Consider the following 21,146-nt stretch of genomic DNA (forward strand, 5'->3'; position numbering starts at 1 on the left):
GTATCTTAAGCCTGAGCTCTAGATCTGTGCCTCAGTTGTGAATTTTGAGCTTCTTACCGTACACTTATCCTTACCGCATACATCAGATTCAGCATGTCTAAAACTGAGTTTTCATAATCTTTTTCTCAAATTGTCTTCCGTTTATAACATCTCCACTTACTCAATGGAATAATCATTCTTTTGGTCCTGGATACCCAAAGCCTTGAAACGGTTTTTGATTTCTCTTTCTTTAATTATCCTCCACATTTTATCTGTGAACTGTGGTTCATGTTTTCCAGCTGATGTTGCTTCTCTTCTAGTGCCTTTTCAGTCAAATGTTGGAAAATGTAGCCCAGTCAACTGAATTGCCAAGTCGTATTGCTGCCCCCTTACCAACCAAGTGATGATAATGGGAAAAATCACAAAAGATAGGTCAGAAATATGAGTGATAAAAGACATGGAAATGTTTGAAATGGATCATCAACCTCCTCCCAACTTTTTAAAAAATTTGTATATATTTTTTATTAATTAATTAATTTATTTTACTTTACAACATTGTATTGGTTTTGCCATATATTGACTTGAATCCGCCATGGGTGTACATGTGTTCCCCATCCTGTCCCTCTGGGTCATCCCAGTGTACCAGCCCTGAGCATCCTGCATCGAACCTCGACTGGAGATTCATTTCACATATGATAATTTACATGTTTCAATGCCATTCTCCTGTATCATCCCACCCTTGCCCTCTCCCACAGAGTCCAAAAGACTGTTCAATACATCTGTGTCTCTCTTGCTGTCTTGCATACAAGGTTATCGTTACCATCTTTCTAAATTCCATATATATGTGTTAGTATACTGTATTGGTGTTTTTCTTTTTGGCTTACTTCACTCTGTATAATAGGCTCCAGTTTCATCCACCTCATCAGAACCGATTCACATTTATTCTTTTTAATGGCTGAGTAGTATTCCATTGTGTATATGTACCACAGCTTTCTTATCCATTCATCTGCTGATGGACATCTAGGTTGCTTCCGTGTCCGGGTTATTATAAACAGTGCTGCGATGAACATTGGCGTACACGTGTCTCTTTCAGTTCTGGTTTCCTCAGTGTGCATGCCCAGCAGCAGGATTGCTGGGTCATATGGCAGTTCTATTTCCAGTTTTTTAAGGAATCTCCACACTGTTCTCCATAGTGGCTGTATTAGTTTGCATTCCCATCAACAGTGTAAGAGGGTTCCCTTTTCTCCACACCCTCTCCAGCATTTATTGCTTGTAGACTTTTGGATAGTGCCATTCTGACTGGTGTGTAATGGTACCTCATTGTGGTTTTGATTTGCATTTCTCTGCTAATGAGTGATGTTGAGCATCTTTTCATGTGTTTGTTAGCCATCTGTATGTCTTTAGAGAAATGTCTGTTTAGTTCTTTGGCCCATTTTTTGATTAGGTCGTTTATTTTTCTGGAATTGAGCTGCAGGAGTTGCTTGTATACGTTTGAGATTCTTTGTCTGTTGCTTCATTTGCTATTATTTTCTCCCATTTTGAAGCCTGTATTTTCACCTTGCTTATAGTTTCCTTTGTTGTGCAGAAGCTTTTAATTTTAATTAGGTCCCATTTGTTTATTTTTGCTTTTATTTCCAATATTCTGGGAGGTGGGTCATAGAAGATCCTGCTGTGGTTTATGTCGGAGAGTGTTTTGCCTATGTTTTCCTCTAGGAGTTTTATAGTTTGTGGTCTTACATTTAGATCTTTAATCCATTTTGAGTTTATTTTTGTGTATGGCATTAGAAAGTGTTCTAGTTTCATTCTTTTACAGGTGGTTGACCAGTTTTCCCAGCACCACTTGTTAAAGAGATTGTGTTTTCTCCATTGTATACGCTTCCCAATTTTAGCATCTCACATATATCCCACTCTGACAGTAACTTTGTTAATTGTTTATAATACACTATTTAAAATAAGACTGATCTTGCGGAAGGCAGGGCACTTTTTACCCTGGTCACTTTTCTGGTTGTAGTCACTGTCAGGGACAAAAAGTGCTTGCTTGTGCTCTTGTTTGTCATGTGGGTAAGAGGGAAAGTGGGAGAGGGAGCGAGGTTGAACTGAAGCAGAGGATTTTACAGCTTATTGTCTTTTGATCTGAGAGCTTCCTTCACCTCTCCACCTAAGAGTCCCATTCACATCCTGTGGGTGTTTTGCACACCACATCCTGGGGGAGTACAGGGCAGTGTGTAAGCCTCCATTCTGTCGCTCCAAGAGGGTCAGCACTTTGGTTTAAGTGGTAAGCCATTAGTAAAGTTGGGCATTGTCAGCTTCCCTAGACTTTTTCTTTCTTGCTCTGGGAAATTGGAAACATAACTTTTAGCAGTGTATCTACTATGCAGATGTATTCAGTGCCTTTGTTATGATGTTGTATGTAAGGTGTTCTGTGACTGGATGGGAGGCGTTTTTTAATCACATGATGCTTCATAATCAGTTCTGAAAGTCTCCGTCCTGAAGGTCTAACTCAAGTTCTTACATGTCTGTAGGGCAGATGTTAACTATTTTCTAATATGAGCATATGTTCATAGATTACGGATAGTCTGCTGGGTATGTACCTAATAAAAGTTTAAATTCTAAGCACTTGAAGAAAATTTGTGGAGCATGTTTTTTTCGCCTGTACCTAATTGCAAAAACTGAAAGCACAACTCTACCACAAACCAGAATGTTTCCGGTGGAGAAAGCCTTCCGCTTTTACAGCCTCTAAGTAAAATGTGTTTATTTGGGTGAGGTGAAGGGTGTGAGGGTATTTTGTTGGGAAACTATATAGCGGCATAACATATGTTAAAATGAGAGTTACGGTTGCGTCTCTACTTCTCATATCCTGGACTTGTTATGGGAGCAGTGTTCTTACGGTAATCAGTTTCTGAATGCAAGTGTACTTAGAAGACAGAAGAGAAAATAGAAGAGGTATAAAGTAATGGACAAACTTCATAGCAGTACAGCATGGATGGTGACTTTGAGAACAACAGCTTCTGACGTGAACTTGGCAGAAATTTGCGAGTAATGGTGGGTGACATTGCAGGCAGGGGAATCTTGCATCTTTTGAGGTGAACAGGCAAAGGAAAGAGCAAAGATAGTGGCTACCTAGGAGCTGAGTATTTGTCTTGAATGTGAAAATGTCTGGTCCACTGTTAAATTTTTCAGCTGCATCACTCACGTGACTTACGGCATTATTTCCACCGAAAAAAAACCTTGAAAACGTAAACAACCACTATTTCCTAATGTGTTTGTTCTCAATCTGAGATGATTGTCCTGTGGTGGGAGGTAAGTGGATGGTGGGGCATATTACATCACACCCTCCGCCCTGCCTTTTTTTTTTTTTTTAATTATACATAGCTGCCTTTCACCTCTATTCCTGGAGATGCTGTCATTCTGGTATACTTAGACCTGTAAAAGGGACTTGCCTGAATCTTCGCAGGAAGAAGGATGATTATGTGTAGTTTAGAAAAATTGCTTGGGTCATGTAGTCCTTCTATCCCCTCCATCCTTCACTGGAAAATGCTGCTGCTGCCGCTAAGTCACTTCAGTCATGTCCGACTCTGTGCGACCCTATGGACAACAGCCCATCAGGCTCATCTGTCCATGGGATTCTCCAGGCAAGAATACTGGAGTGGGTTGCCATTTCCTTCTCCCTGGAAAGTGCTATTCCAGAAAAAATAATATGCATCTAAGGAAACTATGTTATTTCACAGATTTCCTCAAAATTTTTGCAGTAGGTTTAAACCTTTGCTTGATTTTGGAATCCTGTTTGAAAGAGACAACCCATATAAAAGTCTTTATTGGCCTCCTCTCTGAGAATCAGTTATTGGCAGTAGTATGTTCTTAAGCAGAGTTAGAAAGGTGGTCTGAGAAGCCAACCTTGCCTACAGCTGGGAGTTTGTAGAAGAGTTAGTCGTGGAAGGAAGGCTTCAGGATTGTCTGTTAGAAGTGTTCTGGTATCCAAACCCTTGAAACCTCAACGGTTGTAGAGTATGTGTTGTAACAACAGGCTGCTGGGTAATTTTAACACTGGTTATGGGATGTAGAGTTGGAAAAAGCATCTCCTTCAGATTCTTTAAAGGTTTTCGTAGTGAGGAGCTTTTCTGGAAAAGGTTAGCACTTTGCTTCTCACGGGAAGCAGGGAGAAGGTGTGACTGCACTTGTGTGTGTGTGCTCAGTTGTGTCCGACTCTTTGTGACCCCATGGACTGCAGCCCGCCAGGCTCCTCTGTCCATGGAAATTTTCCAGGCAAGAATACTGGAGTGGGTTGCTATTTCCTACTCCATCTGCACTTATAATGTAACTTAAAAGGTAAACCTTTCCCTCCTATTTGACTGCTTCCTAGTGGATGTTCTTCTTCTGCATTTGTAGTTTTAGACATGTTGTGTCATTTTCTGTTACTCAGTTCTACTTCTGAACCAGAGACCATCTGACACAAAATCAAATAGAATTAGAAAATTGTGGAAAGGAGTTTAGTGTCAGAAATATAGACCTCTGGCAGGGTTCTGCATTTGAAAGGGGCTTTCAGTACAGACAACACTTAAAAGAAGCAGTGTTATTCCTTATTTATTCCTTTAAGCTTTTGAACAGAATCTTTTCTTTGCAAAGTTTCTGGAATACAGTAGAAAAGCAAGAGCTAAAAATAGCTTTAAGAAAGCAGCAATATAGACATTGGTTGTTGAATGGTATCTGTCTTAAAGTGAATTCTTTAATGCAGTAAGTTTTAATTCAAATTTCTTAGCAAATATAAATACTCATGACTCTTAATGATCTTCTTTGTAGGGCAGAGTTGCTTTTGTTTCCATTGTGGGCATTGAAAGGCCTTATGTGATAGTTCTGCCAGTCCTCAATATTGTATTTTCCCTCTGTTGTAAGCTTAAGTAATTAAACTTGAAGCATATATAAATATTGTCAACTTCCTACACATGTGGGTATTCAGTGTTACATGGTAAGAAAGTTTGTGTAGGTTGGATGTATCTACATAATTTTTTCTTTTCCTACTGTTTTCGTAATGAAGTAGTGGTAGAAATGGCATTGTGAGAATATGTCTCATATTATTAGGAGTGTCCCCACTTTGCTCTGTTATATCTGGATGTTCTTTCTCTCTTGGCTTCTAGACTTACTAGCTCTTTCTCTTAGGCCAGGTGTAACTCATCCCTCTGTGTGTTCACACACATACATGAGGCCTCAGAGTAGACACACACACACACACACACATACACGAGGCCTCAGAGTAGACACACACACACATATACGAGGCCTTGGAGTAGACACACAATCTGCGCTCCATTCTCCAGCCCTGCTCTCACATCCTGGAACACATGAGGTGCATAGTGGCCTTTTTGCTCTAGTTATTCCTTCCGTCTTGGCCATTTCCCACCTTCTGGTCCTTGTTCTAATCTCAGTTCTCAATTCAGCCTGCCCTGACCACCCTATTTAATACCATAAGGTCCATCATCCCCATATTCCTGACTCTTTTACCTGACACATTTTCTTTTTTCCAAAGTTCTTATTTTCTAATATGCTGTATACTGGTCTGTTTTGTATATCATTACGCGCCCCCCCCCACCCCCAACTACAAATTCCATGAAGACAGGAATTTTGTTTTATTTGTTGAAATATTCCTAGGGCCTACTGCCTAGAATAGTGCTTGGTACATAGTGCCAAAAATTAGATGCTGAATTAATAAAATAATATTTAAAGAATGAATTATCATTAGGAAAGGAAGAGGCATGAAGAGAAATGGTGTAATACTAATGATGTTTGCCTTTTGTTCTGTGTGTGATGTATATACAAGAATGAATTTTTTTAAGCTTAATTTGGTATCCTCATTTTTTTATTTAATAGCTTTATTAAGGTATAATTTACATACCATAAAATTCAACCATTATAATTGTGATCTTAGTAAATTTCTAGAGCTGTGCAACCATCTCAAAACGTTTCTTGTGTCTGCCCATATGTGGTTAATCCTCCCCACAATGGCACCCTGATTTTATTTGTTAATTTTTTGGTTCCCAGATCTTGAAAGAATAATTTACACAGCCATACTAATAGCTTTGTACTCTTAACAAATTACACATACAACTATGGAATTAACTATCCACTGCTTAATGCAGGAAATGGTATCTAACATCAGTGAAAAGAATGGACTTGAGAGTCAAACTGGCCACACTCTTGTCCAGCTCTACCATTTACCAAGTTGCCCAAATTATTTTTGCCTCAGTCTCTTTATATGTTTTTTGGTGATAATAATAGTAATTAGCTTACAGAGTTATGAGGATTAAAGAAACAATGAAAAAAAATATAGTACAGAGGCTGCCTGTAAGTTAATGCTCAGTGAAGAATTAAAGTAGGTCTGAAATATATGTGGTAAATAACCTTGCAATAGAGAACAAAGTTCAGTTCAGATTCTAAGCTTCTGAAGTATGTATAAAATATGAACTAGTTCCTGTCTTGGTTTGTAAATAGGCCTACTGCAGAATGTAAAAGCAGGTTAATTTCCAACAGGGAAGATCATTTCTCAGCATTTCTTTTGAAGGTATCTGCTGAACCATTTTACTGAATTTTCTGTGCTCATCTTTGAGAGAGTTTTGACACCAGGAAGGTAATTACCTACTTTTTTTGTTAAAATCCCAGTGACCATCAGAAAGTGTTCTGAATTGTCGTTTAGTCCTTTGTTGGAATATACTGTGAGACTTCCTCTAAGTAAGTGGGGGAGAGGTGTGTTCATTGTATCTCTTGTAACCTGATAAGTCTGAACTAAACTATCTTTAATAAGATCTTTTTCTGTGTTTTGTTATTTTCCCTTATGTACAGATGCACAAATCAGGGTCATCAGAAGCCTCTCGATTCAAAAGATGATAATACTGAAAAACACTGCCCGGTGACAGTGAATCCTTGGCATATGAAGAAAGCTTTTAAAGTCATGAATGAATTAAGAAGGTACTATTACTTTAACATGCCTTTATTTTTCAGTTGTGTATAGGAGTACCCCCAGGTGGTGATAGTGGTAAAGAACCTGCCTGCCATTGCAGGAGACTTAAGAGATGTGGGTTCAATCCATGGGTCAGGAAGATCCCCTGAATAAGGAAATGGCAACCCACTCCAGTATTCTTCTCTGGAAGAGAAGTATTCTTCTCATGGATAGAGGAGCCTGGCAGTCTACAGTTCATAGGATTGCACAGAATCAGACTGACTGAAGCAACTTAGCATATAGCGCATAGTGAATATATTCCCTGTCCCTCATTATTGCATTGTTTGCTACAGAGAACATTTAAAGCTTTTTCTGCAAGCTTTTTAAAGGAAGGAAAAGAGCAAGTAATTTATCAGAAGTGTGAATGGTATAAGGCTGCTCTGTCCAATATGGAAGCCACTAGTCATGGTTGGCTAGTCTGAATTGAGATGTTCTGTAAATGGAAAATACATAATGGATTTTCAAGACTTATTACAAAAAAATGTAAAATATAAGTTTTAAAAATATTACATTTTGAAATGATTTTTATTCCTCTATAATATTGGATATTTGGGGTTAAATAGAATTCTACTTAATTCTATTAAATTAATTTTAGTTGTTTATTTTTAAATGGGATTACTAGAAAATTCTGACTTGCATTATATTTCTGTTGGACTCGCTAGTCTAGGGTTTCTAACATCATTGCAAAGCATATGAAAAGAAAACTTTTAATAAAATTCTTTTAATTGAATGGTTAATTTATAATATGTTATTAGTTTCAGGTATACAACATAGAGACTCAACAGTATAGATTATACTCCATTTAAAGTCTACAAAGCAATGACTGTATTTCCCTGTGCTGTACAATATGTAGGCTGTCCATTTTATACATACTAGTTTGTATTTCTCATCCCCTACCTCAATCCCTTCTCTCCCCTCCTTTTCCCCACTGGTAACCACCAGTCTCTTCTCTATACCTGAGTCTGTTTTTGTTTTGCTATATTCACTAGTTTGTTTTCTTTTTTAAATTCCACATATAAGTTAAAATGTAGAATATTTTTCTTTGTCTGACTTACTTCCCTTAGCTTATATAACACCCTCTAGGTCCATGCATGTTGTTGTCAATGGCAGAATCACATTCTTTTGTATGACTGAGTAGTATTCCATTGTGGGGTCTTCCCTGGTGGCTCAGTAGTAAAGATTCTGCCTGCAATGCAAAAGACACGGTTTGATCCCTGGGTTGGGAAGATCCCCTGGAGGAGGAAATGGCAACCCTCTCCAGGATTCTTGCCAGGAAAATCCCATGGACGGAGGAGCCTGGTGGGCTACAAAGAGGGTTGCAAAGAGTTGAACGTGACCGAGCACGCACATATATATATCACCACCATCCAGTATTCCGTTGTATAGATAAAACACATCTTCTTTTTTCATTCAGCTGTTATGGACACTTTAGCTGCTTCTATGTCTTGGTTATTATGAGTAATAATGCTGTGAACATTCAAATGCATGCATTTTCGAATTAGTGTTTTCATTTTCTTCAGATGTGTACCCAGGAGTGGACTTGCTAGTAATTCTATTTTCAAGTTTTTGAGAAACCTCCATAGTGTTTTCTATAGTGACTGTATCAAGTTATATTCCTACCAACAGTGTAGGAGTGTTTCCTTTTTTCCACATCTTTGCCAACATTTGTTATTTGTAGACTTTTTGGTGGTAGCCATTTTTACAGGTGTGAAATGATCTCTCATTTCACAAAACAAAAAATGGTTTTGTTTTGCTTTTCTATGAAAATTACCAATGTTTAGCATCTTTTCATGTGTCTTTTGACCATCTGTATATCTTCTTTAGAAAATGTATATTCAGACTTTCTGCTCATTTTTTAATCAGGTTTTTGCTATTGTATGAGCTGTTAAAGTATTTATATAAATGACAGCAGCTTATCAGATGTATCGTTTGCAAATATGTTCTCCCATTCAGCAGGTTGTCTTATTATGTCAGTGGTTTCTTTTGCTGTGCAGAAGCTTTTAAGTAAAAGTAGATTCTGTTTGTTTATTTTTACTTTTGTTTCCTTTGCATTAGAAAACAGATCGAAAACATATTTTAACAATTTGTGTCAAAGAGTGTTCTACCTATGTTTTTTCCTAGGAGTTTTATGGTTTTGGGTCTCCATTTTTTAGTTTACTTTTGTATGCAGTATGAGAAACTGTTCTAATTTCATTCTTCTACATGTTAACTGTTCAGTTTTCCCAGAACCACTTGTGGAAGAGACTGGTTTTTATACTTTGTGTATTCCTCCCTCCTTTGTTGTAGATTGACCATAGATGCATGACTTTACTTCTGGACTCTTTATTCTGTTCCATTGATCTATGTATCTGATTTTGTGCCAGTACCATGCTGTTTTGATGATGATAGCCTTTTAGTCAGGGAGTGTGATACTTCCAGTTTTGTTCTTTTTTTTTTTTCTTCAAGAGTGCTTTGGCTGTGCACGGTCTTTGTGGTTCCATGTAAATGTTAGGATTATATACTCTAGTTCTATGAAAAACGTCATGAGTATTTTGATAGGGATTGAATTAAATTTATAGATTGCTTTTGATGATGTGAGCATTTTAACAATATTAATTCTTCAAAACTTATGTACATGGGATATCTTTTATTTCTTTGTATCATCTATTTCTTTTTGTTTTGTCAGTATTTCATAATTTTCAGAGTGTAACTTTTTTACCTCCTTGGTTAAGTTTATTCTTAGGCATTTTATTTTTTTGGAGTGATTTTATTTAATTAATTTATTTTTATCTTTATTGGCGGACAGTCGCTTTATAATCTTGAGGTGGTCTTTGTGGTACATCAACGAGAATCAGTCATACATACAACGAGAATCACACACACACATATATATGTCTACCCTCCCTCTTGAGCCTCTCTCAAACCTTTAGTCCAGCCTTCTAGATCGTCACAGAGCACCAACCAGGCTGGACTGTCTCTTTAATACAGCAGCTTCCCACTAGTTATCTGTTTTATGCATAATACTGTATATATGTCAATGCTGCTTTGCCAATTTGCCCTCTCTCCTTCTCCCACTGTGTCCGCCAGTCTGTTCTCTACATCTGAATCTCTTTCTTCTCTGTAAATAGATTCTTCGTCAGTAATGTTTTTCTAGATTCCATATATATGTGCTGATATATGATATTTGTTTTTTCTTTCTGATTTAATTCACTCTATCATAGGCTCTAGGTTCATCCATCTCACTATGGCTGACTCAAATTTGTTTTTTTATGGCTGAATACTACTCTGTTTTATATATGTATCACTTCTTATCTAGGTTGCTTCCATGTCCTGGCTACTGTAGATAGTGCTGCAGTGAACACTGGCGTGCATGTGTCTTTTTGAATTATGGTTTTCTCAGGGTATATGCCCAGTAGTGGGGTTGATGGGTCATATGGTGGTTTTATTCCTAGTTTTACAGGAATCTCCGTATCACTCTCCATGGTGGCTGTGTCAGTTTGCATTCCCACTAACAGTTTAAGAGACTTCCCTATTCTCCACATCCTCTCCAGCATTTATTGTTTCTAGTTTTTTTGGATGCTAGTCATTCAGATTGGTATAAGGTAGTGTAACCTCATTGTAGTTTTGATTTGCATTTTTCTAATAATGAGTGATGTTGAACATCTTTTCAAATGTTTATTGGCCATATGTATGTCTTCTTTGGAGAAATGTCTGTTTAGGCCTTCTGCCCACTTTTTGATTGGGCTGTTTGTTTTTCTGATAATGAGCTATATGAACTGCTTATATACTTTGGAGATTAATCTTTTGTCAGTTGCTTCATTTGTAATTATTCTCTCCCATTCTGAGGGTTGATTTTAATCTTATTTATTGTTTCCTTTGTGGTGCAAAGGCTTTGAAGTTTAATTAGGTCCTATTTGTTTATTTTTGTTTTTATTTCCATTACCCTATGAGATGGGTCAAAGAGGATCTTGCTGTGATTTATGTCAAAACATGCACTGCCAATGTTTTCCTCTAAGAACTGTATAGTTTTTGATCTTACATTTAAGTCTTTAAGCCATTTTGAGTTTATTTTTGTATATGGTGTTAGGAAGTGTCCTAATTTCATTCTTTTATATGGAGCTGTTCAGTTTTCTCAGCACCACTTATTGAAGAAACTTTACTCCATTATTATATTAATGCTATTTTAATCAAAGATTAGGTGCCCATAGGTGTGTAGGTTTATCTCTGGGCTTACTGTCTTGTTCCATTAGTTTGTATTTCTGTTTTTATGCCAGTACCATACTGTCTTAATGGCTGAATCTTTGTAGTATAGGCTGAAGTCGGGAAGCTTGATTCCTCCAGCTCCATTTTTCTTTGACAAGATTGCTCTGGCAATTTGGGGTCTTCTGTGACTCCATATAAGTTGTGAATTTTTTTGTTTAGTTCTGTGAAAAATACCACTGGCATTTTGATAGAGATTGCAATGAATCTGGATTGCTTTAAGAAGTACAGTCATTTTCATAATGTTGATTCTTCCAATCCAAGAACATGGTATATCTCTCCATCTGTTTGTATCATCTTTGATTTCTTTCATCAGTGTCTTACAGTTTTCTGTATGCAGATCTTTTGTCTCTTTAGGTAGGTTTATTCCTAGATAGTTTACTCTTTTGTTGCAGTGGTAAATGGAATTGTTCCCTTAACTTCTCTTTCTGATTTTTCATTGTTAGTGTACAGAAATGCAAGGGATTTCTCTGTATTAGTTTTATATTCTGTAACTTTACTGTATTCATTGATTAGTTCTGGTAGTTTTCTGGTTGCAAACCTGGGGTTTTTCTGTGTAGTGTCATGTCACATGCAAACAATGAGAGTTTTCTTCTCCAATACAGATTCCCTTTAATTCTTTCTCTTCTCTGATTGCTGTGTCTAGGACTTTTCAAAACTATATTGAATAATAGTGGTGAGAGTGGACACCCTTGTCTTGTTCCTAATCTTAGAGGAATTGCTTTTAGTTTTTCACCATTGAGAATAATGTTTTTGTGGATTTGTTTTATGTGGCCTTTATTATATTGAGGTAGGTTCCTTCTGTGCCAATTTTCTGAAGATTTTTTAAAAATCATAAATGGTTGTTGAATTTTGTCAAAAGCTTTTCCTGCCTGTATTGAGATGATCATATGTTTATCTTTCAGTTTGTTCATATGGTGCATCACATTGATTGATTTGTGTATATTGACAAATCCTTGGATGCATGGGATAAACTCTACTTGATCATGTTGTGTGATCCTTTTAAACGTGTTGTTGGATTCTGTTTGTAGGAATTTTGTTGAGGGTTTTTGCACCTATGTTCATCAGTGATGCTGGCCTATAATATTTTTATGGTATCTTTGTCTGATTTTGGTCATCAGGATGATGGTGGCCTCATAGAATGAGTCTGGGTCCTCTGTTATTTTCTGGAACAATTTGAGCAGGGTACATGTTAGTTCTTTTCTAAATATTTGATGGAATTCACCTGTGAAGCCATCTGGCCCTGGGCTTTTGTTTGTTGGAAGATTTTTGATCATAGATTCAATTTCAATGCTTGCGATTCATCTTTTCATATTTTCTATTTCTTCCTGATTCAGTCTGGAGAAGGAAATGGCAACCCACTCCAGTATTCTTGCCTGGAGAATCCCATGGCCAGAGGAGCCCGTCAGGCTACTGTCCATGGGGTTGCAAGAGTCAGATACGACTTAGCAACTAAACCATCACCACCTGATTCAGTCTTGGAGGAATATACTTTTCTGATAATAGGTCCATTTCTTCCATGTTGTCCATTTTATTGCTTGTAGTGATCTTATCTTTTGTATTTCTGTGTTGTCTGTTGTAACTTCTTTTTAAATCTTAGTTTTATTGATTTGAGTCTTCTCCCTTTTTATCTTGATGAGTCTGGATAATAGATTGTCACTTTTGTTTGTCTTCTGAAAGAATCGCATTGTAGTTTTAGTGACCTTTGGTATTGTCACCTTCATTTCTTTTTTGTTTATTTCTGCTCTGATGTTCATGATGTTTTCCCTTTCTATTAAAAAGGAGTTTTTTGTTTTTCTTGTTCCTGTAGGTGCAAAGTTAGGTTGTTTATTTGACATTTTCCTTGTTTTTTGAAGTAGGCCTGTATTGCTAATAAACTTCCCTCTCAGCACTGCCTTTACTCTCACATAGGTTTTGAGTTGTCATGTTTTCATTGTCATTTCTTTCTAGGTATTCTTTGATTTCCTCTGATTTCTTCAGTGATCTCTTGGTTATTCAGAAGCGTATTGTTTAGCCTCCATGTGTTTGTATTTTACAGTTTATTTACTTTAGTTGATATTTAACCTTACAGCATAGTAGTCAGAAAAAATGCTGGATATAATTTCAGGCTTTTTAAATTTACCCAGACTTGATTTGTGATCCAAGATGTAATCTGTCTTGGAGAATGTTCCATGTGCACTTGAGACTAAACTGAATTCTGTTATTCTTAGATGAAATTCTTGTAGATGTCAGTTCAGTCTAATTGGTCCATGTGTCATTTAAAGTTTGTGTTCCCTTATTAATTTCCTGGATAATCTCCATTGGTGTGAGTGGGGCATTAAAGTCCCCTAGTATTATAGTGTTACTGTCTTACTTCCCCTTTTATAGTTGTTAGCATTTTCCTTAATGTATTGTGGTGCTCCTGTTTCTTCTTTGCTTGATTCCTTGATGATTATGTAGTGTCCTTCCTTGTCTCTTATAATGGTCTTTGTTTAAAAGTCTATTCTTACCTGATGCAAGTATTGATGCTACGTTTTCTTTTGTTTTCCTTTTGCATGGAATCTTTTCAGTCCCTCACTTTCAGTCTGTATGTGACCCCAGCTCTGAAGTGGGTCTCTGTAGACAGCATATAGTTCTTGTTTCTGTTTGCATTCAGCCAGTGTATGTCATTTGGTTGGAGCATTTAATCCGTTTAAATTTAAAGTAATGATATATATGATCCTTTTACCTTTCACTTTATTGTTTTGGGTTTGTTTTTGTATTCTTTTCTTTTTCTTGTGTTTCCTCTCTAGAGAAGTTCCTTTAGCATTTGTTGGCTGGTGTGGTGGTGCTGAATTCTCTTAACTTTTGGGTATCTGTAAAACTTCTGATTTGTTCATCTAATCTGCATGAGATCATCGTTGGGTACAGTAATCTTGGTTGTAGATTTTTTCCCTTCATCACTTTAAGTATAGCCTATCACTCCATTTTGGCCTGTGGAGTTTGGTTGAAATATCTGCTGTTATTCTTATGGGGATCCCCTTATATGTTATTTATTGCTTTTACTTTTCTGCTTTAATATTTTTTCCTTGTGTTTGGTTTTTGTGATTTGATTAATGTGTGTCTGGCGTGTTTCTCTTTGGGTTTATCCTGTACGGGACTCGCTGAGCTTCCTGGACTTGGGTGGCTCTTTTCCTTTCCCACCTTAGGGAAGTTTTAGACTATAATCTCCTCAGATATTTTTTCATTCTCTTTTTCTCTTCTGGTATCCCTCTAGTTCAAATGTTGGTGCATTTAATGTTGTCCTAGAGGTTTATGAGGCTGTCCTCCTTTCTTTTCATTAGGTTTTCTTTATTCTGCTATGCTTCAGTTATTTACACTATTCTATCTTCCAGCTCACTTATTCATTCTTCTTCATCACTTATTCTGCTTTTGTGAAGGTTTCCTGGTTGAGTGAACTAGTGCCTGTGTTGTTGTGATTAGAGCTGGATACTGTCTCTCTGAAGGGCAGTGCTGTTTCCATTGTTGTGTTTTGGGATATCTGTGGGCTTGATATGTCTGTGGGCAGCCTGTCTGCTAATGGGCAGGGTTGTGTTCCTGTTTTGGTAATGATTTGATGTGAGGCATCTGGCTTTGGAGCTTGCTGGCTGTTGGGTGGGTCATGGTCTTAGTGTTGAGATGGAAACCTTTGGGAGAGCTCTTGCCAATTAATATTCCACTGGGTTGGGAGTTCTCTGGTGGTCCAACATCGTGGACTTGGGTCTCCCACTGTAGAGGTCCAGGCCCAATGCCTTACTGTAGCACCAAGACTCCACAAGCTGCACAGCACAGAAGAGAAGGAGGAAAAAAGGGACTTAAAAAGAAAAATAAAAGAAAGAAGAAAATACAGAAAAATAAAAGGAAGTTAACAGTTATACAAGGAACGGACGAACTAAACCCCGTGAGAATTGGTCAAGGAAACAGCTAAATAAACTCACACACTCACGAGGAGAACAGGGGAGAGAGAGAAAAAAAGAATGGACACAGGAACCAAAAAATGAAAGAGAATAGTCAAGTCGATAAATCCATAAGTGAAAACAAATACTTAAAATTAGACTAGTGAAAATACCAAACCAAAAACATGGGTAAAAATGCAATATGATGAGAGTACTGTAAAAATAGAAATAAAATAATTTTAAAATAGACACATTTAAAAGAGGAATAAGTAAAACCAAAATTAAAGGAATAGTGAAAAAGGAGTAACAATGGAACAGTATGAAAAAGACAGAAGAAAAATTATTTATGTATACAGAGAGAGTAGTAGTAAGAAGAATGTCCTCCATTGTCCTCATCACACAGTGAGTTCCCGCCAATCTGCTGACTCAGAAAGTCCTCCAGTGTTTCTAGGAAGTTCTCTGGACCTGCTGTGGGTGCTGTGGGGTCAGCTCAGACTCAGATCTGGTCTTACAGCAGCTTGTAGTTGCTTCCAAAGTCGACAATTGGTCCCAAAGTCCACAGGCTCAAACTCATCGTGGGGATTTAATGTGCTGTACCTGTGGCTGCAGGAAGGAATTCCTTTTCTCTTAGATAACAGAGCCCCTGGTGCTCAGCTTTGATTTTGGACCCACCTCTGCTTGTAGGCTGCCCTCCTGTGTCTGTTTGCTGCCCACACAAGAGGGGCTGGAAGTTGCTACTTACTAGGGTTCAGCTGTTTACTCAGGCTGAGGAGATGGAGGGGTGCAAGAGACACAATTGGGGTTTGTGAGGTGTGCCTGCTGTTGCTGAGTCCTGGGGGAAGCTTGCAGTCTGAGGCAGGTCATGTGCTCCCTCAGGGCAATTGGCCCTGTGTTGTGGGTCCCTTGGCAGAGCATATCTGCATAGGCTTCCAGGAATGTGTGGAAACTGACCTGTGCCTGCTCATAGCTTGGTGGTTTGGGACCACAGTGATGTCTTTTCCACTGCCCCTGGTACACTTGGTGGTGGCCAAGTGGCCTGCATTCCTCCTCTGGGATTGCAAGTTGAAGTCGTGGCTAGTCCTGCCTCTAGTACTTGTTCCCTTCTTTGGTGGCGGCTAGTCAACATTTCTGCCTCTGGGGTTGCAGTTCATAGCCATGGCTTCTCTCATCTATGACGCTTGCCAAGGTCAAGTCCTCCTGTCTTTGTGCTGGCAGAGCTATTGTGTCCCTGTGACAATGATCCCTTGCTTCTCCAGCAGGTGCAGGCTTTTCCCTGGATTCTCAGCTTTGCTGCACTACCCTCTTCAGAGTATCTTCACAGGAGTCCGCTCCAGTGCTCTTCTTAGGACCCGACCACTGAAGCCTAACCCTCAGTACCCAGCCTCCTCTCACCAGTGGCCATGTAGACATATGTTTCATGCTGGGAAGTGCTGGTCAGCACTGATCTCTGTGCTGAATTCTGTTTTGCCTTTTAAGCACCTGCTGTTGCACTCCCCTCTGAGGCTCCAAAGTTCTCCTAGTTTGTCCTTGGGAGGGGGTTTCCATGTGTGTGGAAACCTTTCCTTCTTTATGCTACCTCCCCAAGGCCCAAGTCCTCGTCCCAAATTCCTTTGTCTCTTTTTTTCTTTTATCTTTTACCCTGCCTCATTCTGTGAAGATGAGCTGTAAAGTCTGGGTTCTTCTGCCAGTGTTCAGAAGGTGTTTTGAAGGAGTTGTTCATATGCAGATGTATTTTTGAGGTGTTTGTCTGGAGGAAGGTGATCTCATCTTACTCTTCTGCCATCTTGAAAGTACTCCCTCAACTGTATTTGGACTGGAGGTATGGTGCTGTCTTGAGTTCAGGTGCCCCCCCCTCCCGCCCCCAGTCCATACACACTTCAGAATATGTTTGTTTAGAAACAGGGCTGTTGCTAAGATACTGGGGTAGGAAGGACCGGTCATTCAGTATGACTGGTTTCCTTATTAAATGGAGACTGGTATGATTTTAAATGAATTTATTTTCTTACTTTCCCTGTCTGATAGTTCATTATTACTGTATAGAAAAGCAACAGAGATATCTTCTTTCCTGCAACTTGACTGAATTCATTTATTAGTTTTCGTGTTTTATTGGTGTTGAGATGTTAGGATTTTCTGTGTATAGCATCATGTCAGCTGCAAGTAGTAACAGTTTTACCTCTTGCCTTCCAATTTAGAGTCTTTTTATTTCTCTTTTCTAATTGCTGTGACTAGGATTTACAATACTATGTTAAATAGAAGTAGCAAGAGTGAACATTCTTGTCACTAATTTTAGAGAAGCTTTCAGCTTTAATCATTGGCTGAGGATTTATCATAAATTGCCTTCATTATGTTGAGATATGTTTCTTTACCCACTTTGCTGAGATTTTTTTATATTGAATAGATGTTGAATTTTGTCAAATACACTTTTTTGCATCTGTTGAGGTCATCATGTGAATTTTATCCTTCCTTTTGTTAATGTGATATATCACATTGACTTATGGATATTAAACCATCTTTACATCCATGGAATAAATTCCACTTATTCATGGTATGTGATCCTATTTATATTGTTGAATTTGATTTGCTAATACTTTGTGAGGATATTTTTCTTCTATATTCATCAGAGATATTAGCTTATAATTTTCTTTTTTTGTAGTGTCTTTTTCTGGTTTTGTTATCAGGGTAATGGTGTCCTCATAGAATCAATTTGGGAGTGTTCCATTCTTTTCAGTTTTTTGGAATAATTTGAGAAGGATAGGTATTAGCTCTTTCTTCTTGATATATTTGGTAGAATTCTTCTGTGAAGCCATCATGTCTTGGACTTTTTTTTTGCTGAAAGTTGTTTTTTTTTTTTCACAGATTCAGTTTCACTGTTGAATTGTCTGATTTTTCTTAATTCAGTCTTTGAAGGTTGTATGTTTTTAGAAATTTGTCCATTCTACTAGGTTATCTAATTTGTTAGTATATAACTATTAACTATATGACTATTTCTCTTAAGATTTTTTTGGTATCTCTGTGGTATGGATTGTTATTTCTCCTCTTTAATTTTTTTTTTCATTTATTTTTATTAGTTGGAGGCTAATTACTTTACAATATTGTAGTGGTTTTTGTCATACGTTGACATGAATCAGCCATGGATTTACATGTATTCCCCATCCCGATCCCCCCTCCCACCTCCCTCTCCACCCGATTCCTCTGGGTCTTCCCAGTGCACCAGGCCCGAGCACTTGTCTCATGCATCCAGCCTGGGCTGGTGATCTGTTTCACCCTAGATAATATACATGTTTCAACGCTGTTCTCTCGAAACATCCAACCCTCGCCTTCTCCCACAGAGTCCAAAATTCTGTTCTGTACATCTGTGTCTCTTTTTCTGTTTTGCATATAGGGTTATTGTTACCATCTTTCTAAATTCCATATATATGCGTTAGTATACTGTATTGGTCTTTATCTTTCTGGCTTACTTCACTCTGTATAATGGGCTCCTCTTTAATTTTTTATTTGGATTCTCTCTTGGTAGTGAGCCTGACTGAAGTTTATCAATTTTATTTTTCTTTAACCAAAAAAAAAAAAAAAGAAAACCAACTCTTGGTTTCATTGGTTTGTGTGTGTCTCTGTTTTACTCAATATTTTCTCTGATCTTTACTATTTCTTTCCTTATGACTTTGGGCTTTGTAATTCTTTTTCTAATTCCTTTAGATGTAGATTAGGTTGTTTTCTTGAGTAAGGCCTGTATCACTATAAACTTCCCTCTTAAAACTGCTTTTGCTGCCTTCTATAGATTTTGGGAAGTTGTGTTTCCATTTTCATTTGTCTTGAGGTATTTTCTGACTTCCTCTTTGATTTCTTTATTGACTCATTGGTTGTTTTTTTTTTTTTTAGTAACATGTTTAGTCTCCATGTATTTCTGCTTTTCACAGTTTTTCTTTTGTATTTGATTTCTTTTTAAAAAAAATATTTGTTTTTGTTTGAAGGCTAATTACTTTATAGTACTGTGTTGGTTTCTGCCAAACATCAACATGAATCAGCCATAGGTTTACCCTTGTCTCCTCCCACTTGAATATACTTCCTACCTCTTTCCCCATGTATTTGATTTCTTGTGTCACACTGTTCTGGTCAGAAAAATTGCTTGGTTGGGCTTGTATCTTTGTCAGAGTTTTAAGACTTGTTTTGTAGCCTAGCATGTGATCTATCCTGGAGAACATTCTAAATGCATTAAAAAGAATGTGCATTTTGGTGTTTTGGGTGAAATGTCTTTCAGATATCCATTACGTCCAATGTGGTATTTAAGACAGCTGTTCCCTTATTGATATTTTGGTCTGGATGATCTGTCCATTGATGTCAATTGGGTGTTAAAGTCCCCTACAATTACTGTATTATTATCATATCTCCCTTTGTGTCTATTAATATTTGCTTTATATATTTAAGTGCTCCTGTATTAGGTGTATATATGTTAATGAGTATTACATCCTCTTCTTATAATGATCTCTTTATTATTATATAATGCCATTCTTTGTCTTTTATTATAGGATTTTGTTCTAAAGTCTGTTTTGTCTGATATCAGTCTTTCTACCCCTGCTTACTTGTTTCCATTGCATGAAATATGGGAAAGTTTTTAGATAGAGAAAAATATAACTCTCTCTTTAATGATGATGGTGGTAGTGTTAGTGATTTTAGGCAGTAGTGACCTGCCCATTGCTAAAGTATTCTCAAATACTTGAGTCACTGCAATGAAAAGAGTGACTTTAAGTGTTGAGTGAAAAATGAGTAGCTTTTTTAATTAGAAGACTGAAGTATGAATGAACAATCTTGGTATTATTTTCCTAGCATTTTGTGAAAGGTATGTATTTTTCCATCATTTCCTTTGTGAAAGCACTTATATTTGAAAGCTTGGGCTAAGAAGGGAGTGACTTAAACTTTCCTTTAATCTCTGTGCTATGTTTTGAAAGGCGATCCTTTCTTTTGTTCCATCATTTGTTTGCTTCTTCTTTAATTAAGTTCATGATTCAATGAATATCATCTGCTGGGTGTTGGAGATAACAATGGTGAGCCAAAACATGGCTGCTGCCTTCATGGGGCTTATGATTGATTGTAGGAAGCAGGCATTAATGAAACAATCATACAAATAATTTACTGCAAATTTTAATGGCAGTAACTGCTACCGTGAGGACTGTGAAGATAGATAACAGTGGTCAGGGATATATTCCCTGGAAAGATAAGAATAATTGTGCTGCGATCAGAAGGAAAAGAGAAATAAGGAAATGAAATTAGGCATAGGGAATGGCAATATCCAAGTCTTGTGGTCGGAGAGAGCCAGGCTCCTCTGGGGGCTAATGGGTAGCTGGAATCAGATGGGTGGGGTATCATGGCAAGAGAGGATGCTAAGTGAGTTCATGAAGGCCAGCATTCTTAGAGCTTTCTGCATTTTGGTCTTTATCAGGAGTTGCCATGGGAAAAGCCATTGTAGAGTTTTAAGCAGGGATGTGGCATGATCAGATTTGTATTTTGAACAAAACACACTGGCTGCTGGGTGGAGAGTGGATTGGAGTGAGAAAGATGAGAGAAAGTAAAACTGAATATTGGATATTTGATTTGTTTCCTAGTGCTGCTCTGACATCAGTTTCAATCAGTAGGTTTTCATTTAGTTTTGGGGAGAAAACATAGTTGGAATAATCTGGCAGGTCTGGCCCTGCTGTTTCAGTCAGTCTGGTTGGAAAAATAGTTATTGGGATGTAGAATGTGGTAGTTATTAAGTGACATTGAAATAAAAGTAGGAAAAATAGTCTGATTATGTTGAGATAGTTTTTTCTTTGAAAAGTCTATAAAGGTTGACTTTTAATAGGCCTATTCCTCTTACCTTTCCCCCAGCTCCTTCTGGGATCGGTAGCCTGGTTTTTCACTTCTGTGTGTGTAGGCTCCTGTTGATGAAGGTCTGACTCACTTAACTACAGGGAAGCCCACACCTAGCTCACCTTCCCCTGAGGAAGATGACCCAAGTTATGGGACAAAGTCTTTGGCCTTGCCAGTTGTTTTACTTCTTTGAGCCATAATTA

At 37.7% G+C, this 21,146-nt stretch overlaps 1 protein-coding gene across 1 annotated transcript in view; it reads left to right on the plus strand.

Moving 5' to 3' along the window:
* The window catches only part of KLHL2 (kelch like family member 2), a 157,995-nt gene that overhangs the window by 5,771 nt on the left and 131,078 nt on the right, over positions 1 to 21,146 (plus strand). The window contains exon 2 of the mRNA XM_043483833.1: positions 6,811 to 6,936. Coding sequence (XP_043339768.1) covers positions 6,811 to 6,936 — 126 coding nt within the window. The remainder of the gene's footprint in view (positions 1 to 6,810; positions 6,937 to 21,146) is intronic.

This window comes from Cervus canadensis, chromosome 1 (assembly GCF_019320065.1).
Source record: "Cervus canadensis isolate Bull #8, Minnesota chromosome 1, ASM1932006v1, whole genome shotgun sequence".
Lineage (NCBI taxonomy): Eukaryota > Metazoa > Chordata > Mammalia > Artiodactyla > Cervidae > Cervus > Cervus canadensis.